This window comes from Pleuronectes platessa, chromosome 4 (assembly GCF_947347685.1).
Source record: "Pleuronectes platessa chromosome 4, fPlePla1.1, whole genome shotgun sequence".
Classification (NCBI taxonomy): Eukaryota; Metazoa; Chordata; class Actinopteri; order Pleuronectiformes; family Pleuronectidae; genus Pleuronectes; species Pleuronectes platessa.
This window is the reverse complement of record NC_070629.1, coordinates 12,188,924-12,199,778: the sequence shown is the minus strand read 5'-3', so window position 1 is coordinate 12,199,778 and position 10,855 is coordinate 12,188,924. Positions and strand designations below refer to the sequence as shown.

The 10,855-nt window shown below is 40.2% G+C and overlaps 1 protein-coding gene and 1 long non-coding RNA gene across 2 annotated transcripts; both read right to left on the bottom strand.

Annotated features, from left to right (window-relative positions):
• Nucleotides 1–1,295: 1,295 nt before the first annotated feature.
• On the bottom strand, nt 1,296–3,371 carry LOC128438420 (uncharacterized). Its single transcript, XR_008338331.1, has 2 exons — nt 3,174–3,371; nt 1,296–2,232 (listed from the first exon to the last, which is right to left on the bottom strand). It is a non-coding gene; the product is annotated as an uncharacterized LOC128438420 (long non-coding RNA).
• Nucleotides 3,372–5,042: 1,671 nt separating this feature from the next.
• On the bottom strand, nt 5,043–10,077 carry carnmt1 (carnosine N-methyltransferase 1). The gene is made up of 8 exons (XM_053420782.1): nt 9,941–10,077; nt 9,287–9,482; nt 8,771–8,937; nt 8,397–8,537; nt 8,093–8,271; nt 7,739–7,852; nt 5,337–5,440; nt 5,043–5,240 (listed from the first exon to the last, which is right to left on the bottom strand). The coding sequence occupies exons 1-8, from the start codon at nt 10,075–10,077 to the stop codon at nt 5,046–5,048; spliced, it is 1,233 nt and encodes a 410-aa protein (XP_053276757.1). The 3' UTR covers nt 5,043–5,045.
• Nucleotides 10,078–10,855: the final 778 nt, after the last annotated feature.

The following is a 10,855-nucleotide window of genomic DNA, read 5'->3' as shown; positions in this document are numbered from 1 at the left end:
AGACCAGTGGTGGAGGAGGTACTCAAGTATTTTAATAAAAGTAAAGTACCGTGTCACCTTTTCTACTTCATTTAATAAGTATTTCTAAAGTAATTCAGTGTCACCTATTCTCCTACTACGGAATTACCTATAGCTTCTGTGTGTTTTTATTTTATACAATGCTACAGACTGGGTCATATTATTTAAGAATGAAGATGATGCTACGGAAGCGTATTGCATTCACTCGAAAAAAAAATTTCTGAGATAATTATCTCGGAATTTCCGGAGATGATTATCTCAGAAAACTTTTTTTTTAAAACGAAAACGGATCCATGAGTTCCCGAGATAGTCTTCTCAGAAGAGTTTTTTTTTTTTTCGAGAGAGAGAGAGAATGCAATACGCTTCCGTGTGATGCTACTGAACGAACTTTCTATTAGGGTATTAATTAATGATCATCTTTGCGCTGGCCTCTTTCCAATCCAATCTAGGTGTATGCGTTGTAAAAATGTAGTTGAGTAGAAAGTAGATATTTGCTGACACGAGTAGAAAAATAAAAGTAAAAAGTACCTGGAAATAAATCCACTTAATAAACAGATCTTTGAAAATGCTTCTTAAGTACAGAAACGAAGTAACTTCTATGTATATATATATATATATACACACACACCTATATTCAACCACAGCTATAGGCTTGTTAAGGCATTGAGTCCTCTGTATGAACAGCTGGACCGCATCAGGGGCACAAGCTCTGTCAAGCTAGTGGAGCCATCTTTTTCTTTTACAGAACACAATTACACTTGCGATGCAAACTAACATGAATGCTAATCAATATTTTCTGCTTGTCTGTTAACTCAAGCCGGTTGCTATTCAATACTGTTCAATGGCTTACCTGTGCATGCTTTGTTAAAATGGCTTTGGTGGTCAGGGCCCCTCAGCTCTGCCAGACGAGCTGAGAGTTACAGAATCTTCATATCACTTCTCTGGACATCTTTATGTAAAAGCCTTTTATTAACAGTAGCACTGTTTAATTGCAAGCATGTCCTATTTGTTTATTATTTAGCATTTGTCTTCATTGTCATTTCATGTATTGCTATATTTACTTGACTCCTCATGTTCTTATGTTAAAATCTTTAATAACTTCTGTATCTGTGTAACATGTTTTATTTTCTACCAAATTAACTTCAGATTTGGTTCATTCTTATAAAAAGGATATATTTCGATCAGAGACGCCTGACTCTGTTTATCCACAGCTTTTGGCCCCTGGTGGACAAACTGATTAAAGTAACATTTCAAGTAAACAAACATGAAGCCATACATGGATAGAAAACTGCATTTATTGCCAAAAACACAACTGACAGTGACAATCAGGACTGATAGCCAATAATGTGTACGAGTAACATCCCAAAGAAAACTGCTAATAGAGCACACATTAAAGCCCTCTGTGAGGCAAATTCAAAATGAAGATTTCCCACAACATCTACAACAGTCTACACTTACACTACAGTCACAATGTGGGCAGGGTTACAACAAACTGGTTTAAGAACTACTAAGAATACTGCTGCACGTTTGTCGTGTCAGGACTCAGCATAGAACGAAAAGGTCACTGCTCATACATATAATTGAATGAGGGATGAGAATAAATCACTGCTGCATCCACCAAAGAATTTATGTTTTAATTTAAACTAATTAATCCGTTTTATTGAAACTTGGAAAGGGTAGAGTATGGGCCGAAGAAAATCATACATTTTTGGAGCGGACTTTATTAAGGTAGTGGAAGCAGGATTTATTTTTTACTTTCTCAACATTTTCTGAATTTCTCAAGGAATAATGTAGAGATCTTTATAAAAAAGAATCAGGCATTTGTAGAGAGCGAATATATATGATCAGTTGGTAAAGTGGCCAATCAGCTTGGGGGGAGGTTTGCGCTCTCTGGTTTCACTCACTTTCTAAAGCCCACGTGTCAGTCAGACAGGGCTCATTGGACAGTCAGGTTGTCGCATCTCACCTGGATGCAATCCGGGCAACCTAATTGAGCACATCATGTTTTTCAATCATCATGTTGGCCTACTGATGTTAGCCACCTCACGTCTCCATGGCAACAGAGGAACGACCTCTGACCTCTGACCTCTGCTCTGTTTGGGGATGGCTGTGGTCATCTTCCAGCAGTGAGAGGTCGAGTTTAGGTAGGGGGGGCCTCCAGAACCAGAAGGTGTTGAAAGCACAGTCTTCAGTGTCTGAGTCTCCAGCTCCAACCTAAGAGCGAATAGGAAGCGAGAAGGATTGAGACATGTTCATAGGAGATAAGAAAACATTTAAGACTAACACGGGACATGTGAGATAAACTAAGTCCAGACAACATAGATGCCACTGATTGAGCTTTTTCAAGGAGAGCTGGGGCTAGGGATGGACAATATGACCAGAAATGATATCAAGATAGAAATGGTCATATCAGTCCACATCTATACCTATATCCCTCTGTGTTTTTTTAAGTCTTTGTGCTCTATTATGCCCTTGCTTTGTATGTGCATGTTTGAGAAGTGAGTTTGACAGAGAGATAGGTGAGAATGTGATTTGAACATTTTAAATCTATATTTCAATAGAGCCAATAATTTGACCTACTTATTTGCATTGATCATCAGTGTTTCCCCAAAAAATGTAAATTAGATATTTCAGCTTTTCTAAGGATAAGCTGTTTTAAAGTTGGAGTTGATTTCCATTGCGAGGTGAATTACACAAATATGAATCTGCATTGCTTTACTGTGCCACATATGATAGCATCTTTAACACAACACACAATTCATTTAAGATACTTTTTTTCCTCAGTTGCTGTTTTTATTTACTTCTTAGTTCTATCAAGACCTTGCTTTGTATGTGTGTTTAGGGGGGAAGGTTGTTTGTATATAAATTGCTAAATAAATAAAGTCTGACTGGTTGATTATACCTCTTGTACAATACATCAGCAATATATTGGTGTCAATTTAACCTTAATTATATTGCTATTGATTATTTTGTGATAATTATTGATTTCAAAACCCAGTCCTAACCTACAGTCTACAGCTCGAACGAGGACAATAACTAGTTATACTCTGGGTAAAGGGTGACGCCTGGTGGACAGTTAGTGCCACCACACCACATCACTTTCTCTGGGCTGCACACAGAAATGTGCAGATTCTTCGACATTGTTGTAAACTCACTTTATCAAGAGCTCCAGGAGGAGAAGTCTCGCTGTCTCCTCGAGGTCGTTTCTTGTGGTTTGCGGGTGAACCGCTGCCGTGATGCTCCCTGACGCTTCCAGGAGTCTGCAGCGTCACAACATCAGCCGCACGCTCCCTGATGCAAACCACTGGTTCTTGTGGTTTCTGCTCCGGGTCCTCGGATGAGGAGTGCGGCCTCTTCCTGCAGCGGCCGCCCGCCACGGCCGGCAGGGCCGGGGGGCTGCGGCTCACAGGCCGGGCTGCCGGGGGGTCTGCCCCCAGCTGCAGGTCAACACTGGGGAGGGAGCGGGCAAGTGTTTTGGAGGGAAATTCGTGCAGCAGCAGCAGCGACTCCTCCGCGAGTCTCTTCGCCATGATTTACAGTTCTGTCTGTGCACCGGTGTACAGCTTCAACCCTACAGCACGTGTTACCGAGCCGCCTTCACTACCTGCTCCTCACTGCGTAGTGTTCACGGTTCGGCCGCAAAACACTGGGAACCGGTAGTACAATTATTGCCAGACAGCCCTGATAACCAATCAGAGGAGAGCACCGGTGTCTGTCGCCGCCCACAGCCTCCAACGCTTCCGGTGGCGGGTGAATTCACATTATCCTCCAGAAGTGTTGATGTCTTCCCGTTACGAAGAACATGGCCCAGTGGAGGTGGTGGGTCAGAGGAGGAGGATGGCGGTGCTGTTTTCTCTCATGGTCAACCAGTCCCACCCGCTGCAGGACACCATCACAGCACTGGGCAGAGACAGACTGGTCCAGTCTGTCTGAAGGAGAGGTGTCTAAGGTCCTTCCTTCCTGCAGCTGTTAGACCGAACTACCTGCTCTGCTCGCAGCACAACTACACGCATTTCATGTGGACTGCACTTAACTCTGCTCTAACTCTCCTTACTGTGCTGAATTCATTCTGACTGTACAGCACAATGGTTCATATGCAATCCATTCACTGTGCATATTCTCATACTGCACATATTTAGCTGAATCTTTTATCCAAAAAGACTTACATTACACTCTATATATTAGTGGTTATTCGATTTGTATTGTTCTGTATCTTTCTTTTTTTCTTTAACTTAGGTACTGCATGTCACTTATTACTTACTGATGCCTATTTTGGACTGCAGCTGCTGAAAAATGTCCCCATTGTGGGTCTAATAAAGGATTATCTTATCCTATGTTTAATGGTCACAAAGAAATAGCTTTGTTTACTTTTTTCGATATGGTGATTTTTTTCGGTAAATGTATTACAAGAACTTTTTGTATTTCTCCTTGACTTGACCTAACAAAGGACACATTCAGTGTGCAAAGACTTGAGTTTTGGGGTTATGTTCATGTTCAAATTATATTAAATGTGATACAGTTAACATACTCATATTTTTGAAAATGTTTGGCTTTATTCCAAAGTTTGATAAGAAACGTCAATGAAAATCACCTCCAACTTTAAAACAGCTTATTTCTGAAAAAACGGAAACATCTGATGATCAATGCAAATGAGTCGATGAAGTTATTGGCACCATATTTGAAAAGTAAATAGATTTTCAAATGTTCAGATCATATTCTCCATCATCTCTCTCTCTCAAACACACATGAACCAGCGCCCACACACACACATGCACAGACAAACGCATACACACACGCAGCAAAAAACAATGAAGGCTGCAGGCCATAATGGTTAAAAGAAACACACTCATCATGACTGAATGCCTCCTCTCAAAGCAATGTACATTATTGAGACTATAAAACAAAAAGAACATTTATGTCCTCGATTTCCCCCCCCCCCCGTTTCAATTGTGTTTTTCAGGCCGTCAGTCTAATCTCTTCTCAGTCGATGGTTGTGCTCCCCTATGTTCAATGTTTTTGATTTCTTGTCACGTCAGGCTGTCGGTTCCCTCTCGCCGAGGTGACTTAGCCGCCGGTGGGGAAATTGACTGTTCGTCGTCCTCTTCACAGTCAAAATACACGTCTGCAGGTTTTCGTGCCACAAAGAAGACACAGTCGTAAACGTATCTCAACATAGAGCGGTCGTTTTCTGTGTAGGTGGTCTGCATTGACTCTTTCTCCACCTATCAGGAGAAAAATGAATACTTCTTTATTACTGGAACAACATAACTGAAGGGAAATATAATGTTATGCTATGAAAAGTAATTTGTCTGGTTTACCTCAATGTGGAAGCCAAATTTAACCATGGCTGTCCTAATGTCTTCATAGCTAAGTTCAACTGAGAGCTCGTCGGCCATGTTCTCAAAGTGATACAGCAGTGGACCTGGAGAAACATTAAAAACATTTAAACAACTTAATAAATGTTAGCTCACACATTTTCGTGAGTAATGAGTGGCTGATCAAATTCAGCCACTATGAGACTTTCACAGATGTATCAGGATTTCTGTTTATGTTTTTGTCAAAAGGTTTTAATGACAACATCTAGGGAATAATTATCAGTTTTGTTAAATGTATATTTCAGCTGATACAGTGCCTTGCATAAGTATTCACCCCCCTTGGACTTTTCCCCATTATGTACTGTTACTAACTGGAATTCAAATAGACTTAAATAAACTTTTTCCCGTTTGATCAACAAAACATGCATAGTACTTTGGAGGTGCAAAATAAATGTTATTGTGACACAAACAATAATGAGAACAAAAAAGTTGACATCTGTTGGGTGCATAAGTATTCACCGCCCCTGTGTCAATACTTGGTAGAACCCCTTTTCGCTGCAATTACAGCTGCAAGTCTTTTGGGGTATGTCTCTACCAGCTTTGCACATCTAGAGATGGAAAGGTTTGTCCATTCTTCTTGGCAAAAAAGATGAAGCTCAGTCAGATTGGATGGAGACCGTCTGTGAACCGCAATCTTCAAGTCTTGCCATAGATTCTCTATTGGATTGAGGTCTGGGCTTTGACTGGGCCATTTTAAGACATTAACATTCTTTAATCCAAACCATTCCTTTGTAGCTCTGGCTGTATGTTTAGGGTCATTGTCCTGCTGGAAGATGAACCTCCGCCCCAGTCTCAAGTCTTTTGCAGACTGCATCAGATTTTCTTCAAGGATTTCCCTGTATTTGGCTCCATCCATCTTTCCCTCTATTCTGACCAGTTTCCCTGTACCTGCTGAAGAGAAGCATCCCCACAGCATGATGCTACCACCACCATGTTTCACTGTTGGGATGGTGTGCTCAGGGTGATGGGCAGTGTTGGGTTTTCGCCACACATAGCGTTTTGCATTGAGGCCAAAAAGTTCAATTTTGGTCTCATCTGACCAGAGCACCTTCTTCCACATGTTTGCTGTGTCTCCCACATGGCTTCTGGCAAACTCCAAACGGGATTTTTTATGGATCCCTTTCAACAATGGCTTTCTTCTTGCCACTCTTCCATAAAGGCCAGATTTGTGGAGTAGACGACTAATAGTTGTCCTGTGGACAGATTCTCCCACCTCAGCTGTGGATCTCTGCAACTCCTCCATAGTAACCATGGGCCTCCTGGTTGCTTCTCTGATTAATTTTCTCCTTGTCCGACTCTTCAGTTTGGGTGGACGGCCTCCTCTTGGTAGGTTTGCGGTTGTGCCATATTCTTTCCATTTTCTTATGATGGATTTTATGGTGCTCAGAGAGATGTTCAAAGCTCTGGATATTTTTTTATAACCTAACCCTGCTTCATATTTCTCCACAACTTTATCCCTGACCTGTTTGGTGAGCTCCTTGGTCTTCATGATGCTGTTTGTTCAGTAATGATCTCCAACAAACTCTGAGTCCGTCACAGAACAGGTGTATTTATACTGAGATTAAATTGCAGACAGGTGGACCCTATTTACTAATTATGTGACTTGCAAATGTGACTTGTGAATGCAATTGGTCGCACCAGATCTTTGTTTGGGGTTTCACAGTAAAGGGGGTGAATACATATGCACTCAACACTTTTCAGATTTTTATTTGTAAATAATTGTGAAATCCATGTAATATTTCCCCCCACTTCCAAATGATGCACTATTTTGTGTTGGTCCATTACATAAACTCACGATGAAATAAATTTTAATCTGTGGTTATACCATGACAAAATGTAGAAAAGTCCAAAGGGGGTGAATACTTATGCAAGGCACTGTATATCAGTATCAGACATTTTATAATTGTTAATATCATTTTGGCATTGCCCCCCAAAAATCCATATTAGTCAGGCTCTTCTCATGAGCCTGATTCATACAGCATTCCTTTCTTTGACAGTAACAGTCCTATTTTCGCATTTCAATATTTTTCCTCTCATCTATCTACACCAAAAACCTCACAATGATTTTGTGCAAACATGAACAATAATAATGCTATTAAAATGGAAAAAGTTAGAAGACCCTTTGCTATGAAAAGTAATTATATTTGAGAGACATTAGATTGATTAGAAATGATTAGGACATGCACACACCTCTAAATAAAGTCTTACAGCAGACGATGCATATCAGAGCAAATGGCTGTACAAGTTGATGATGTATTTTTCTTTCGTCACCAGGTTATTGACTTGGAAAGCATTTTGTTCCCCAGTAGAGTTCACATGCAACTGTCTTACACCGAGGGACTCACCCAGGTTGATCCAGACTCCACCAGGCTTCAGAATCTTCCAGATGGTCTCAACATACTCAATGACATTATGAGCTGTGTCAATAAAGAAACAGGTAGCCACACAGTCCCAGGAATCTGACAGAAATGGACAATAAAACATGATTACCGTTATCTAATATTACTGGGGTGATTCATTGACCAATGACTACTTCATCAAATTATGTGCTTTTTAGAAAATAAAATTCAAACAGACTATTGTATAATGTAATTAATAAAAGTATCCAAACATCGACCATTATGTTTAATATTATTAAAGCCCAAACACCTTACTCACTTTTTTTATTTTGTAATGTTTAAAGACGTCAAGGTATATACCTGTGTCAGTGTAGACCTCCACAAAGTCCCCAGCTACCATGGAGAACTCTGCAGTTAGTGGTAAACTCTGAGGGTTGACATCAGGGAATCTGATTGGTCGTGTTTGGTCTGAGGATTTCTTGTTGTTGCTGAACTGGTGGATCCAAGGGTACAGGGTCAGAGTGTTCACCTGCTCACACCTGAATGGAATAGTCCAAATGTATGAGGATAGATGGATATAAGTAGTATTCTACAGAGTAGCACCAAACAACTTTATATGAAATAAGATTTTTGTTGTGACTTATAAAAAATGTGTCTGTGTTACCTATTGAGAACAAAGTTTGAGGAGAAGAGCATGAAGAGGCTCCATTCGTTGCCCTGGCATATATAACCCAGGCTAGCAATCTCCCAGGCAAGACGGCCGAGCCCAGCTCCCGGAATCAGAACGCTCACCTTAGACACATCACTGACATAATAAAATGTACAAAATGCACATATCACATGGAAAACGCTGAGGAAGTCACATGATCAGAATTACTACAAGCTGCTTTGAAAACATAGCACATAGAAAAGCTGTGTGTTTGTATCATAATGAAAACATTTATATCCGTTTGTTCTATTCTGTGTTTACTTGGCAAAATAAAGCATCTCTATTTTTGGCATGCATATGTCTGTCTAGGGGTGCATGTCAATTCTTACTATTGGTCACATGGGAAGAGTCTTTGTATCTCTTGGATGATGGGTCGGTAGCAGGAGTCTCTCTCAGCCTGGCCTTCATCACTCCAGTCTCTGACAAACTGCTTTATGGTGGACTTAAGCTTGTCCATGTCAAAAGTAGTAGATGGACGAATCTTCCTCGGATCCTCCTGCAGGGACAAAAAAAAAATAACTAAAAACAATATCACAGAGGTCTTGCTACACCACAACAATCAAGGAAAAGAGAACCGTGACATAATATTATTGAATAATATTATCAATTTATTCCTTGGGCATTTCAATCTCATCAGTTAATAATCAGTTCATAAGCATCTTTTTGGATAAAAGAATATTAAAAATGTATATCCCTTGTCCCTGCCTCGCCAAAGAACATCTATCAGATGCCACAAAGCACTTCCTTCTTCCTTTGACGATGAGTGACTGACTACAAGAAGAATCTGTGTATTGTAACTATTTGAGGTTCTTCACAGTATATAGCCTGGTTTTGTCAAGCCTTACCCTCTCGCCATATCCAATGTTCTCGAACATGTCGAGGCTGTTGTGAACGATGTCCTGCATCACCTCCTGGTTGTGGTCCACACACCGGTTGATGCGGGCCAGGTTGGACAAAACACATGGCAGCAAATTCTGGTGGTGCTGTGGTAGGCTCAGAAACTGACGCTCAGCACGCTTGACCCGCTCCTGGACATGGGCCCTGGTGGGAAGAAACACAGGGGACAGCAGAATATGTTCACAGGTGTTTTCAAGTCAGGTTGACCCAGAGAGAGGGAACACATCCATGTACACCGAGTGAAAAATAAGTGTTAGACCTGATTTTAGCTATGTATTGATATAGTGTGGGTCCGGCCCTTTGGTCTTTACATTTCACTCAGTTTTATTGTCTTTCAGTGAAATTTCTAATTCATATATCCTTCTCTTCCGTTTGCTGGATTAGAATGGGAGACACGACTGCAGATTCAGTCAGACAACTGTCACATAAATGCCATAAACCTGGTTAAATAAAAGCTGGGAAACACCGACTAGCGCTTGAATAAACCTTAACTGACACAGTTAGCTGCTTCCCTTCAAACCTAGTAACATCCTTTGTTGCTAACGACATCGCTTGTCGCTATCGCCTGTCTCTTTTATTTTGAAACATCGTTTATATTTTACCTGTAAAATTTAAAAGCGTCGATTATTCTCCAGAAATGCTGACTCTCCAGCTCGGCCTCGCCTTCGGGGCTGTAATTATTTTTTTCTTTGTGGAAATATGCTCCACCCTGCGTCCCGTCTTCTCCGGTGTCGGCCATGTCTGAAACCGAGCAGCACACCGTCCAATCACAACGCGACGAACTCTTCTTCGTGACATTTATTGATTCGAGGAGACCAGGCTCCAAGAGGCGTACTTCTGCCACTTAGGCTTAAGTGATTGAACTGCAGTTAATCTCAATGAAAAAACCATAAACTTCATCGATAAAACAAAAAAAACTATTCATCCATTGTCAGAGCAGAGTTTAAGAATTGTGACATTCTCACATTTACACCGAGATGTTATATAATAATAGTATTATAAACTAAATCTAAAAAATACTTTACAGGAACAAAACAAATTTTATGATTTATTTTTGAGAGAGAGAGAGAGAAAGAGCGAGAGAGAGAGAGAGAGAGAGAGAGAGAGAGAGAGAGAGAGAGAGAGAGAGAGAGAGAAAGGACCTTTGACTTTGATGTTTGGCTTTATATTCATAAAAATGTGCGACTTTGACAATTTCTCTACTGGACCTCATAGAGAAAGACATGTAGAGAGAAATATACATTTTCAGTCTAGTATATTGACTTTCTTTAACGTCAATTATTGATATTATTAGTTATAAGCCAACTGAATCATCAGAGAACACAACAGGTAATATTCACATCTACATTTTTGTTAAAACTAAGTTTGAATGTGTTGTTTTCTAATTTACCAATTTTTTTTTTTTCTGTATTTATGATTGAGATCCACATATCTGTAAACACACGCCCCTGTGCACTGATTGTTGCCAATAAAACAAAATATCTCTATAATTTTCTCAGTAAATGATAATATTTGAT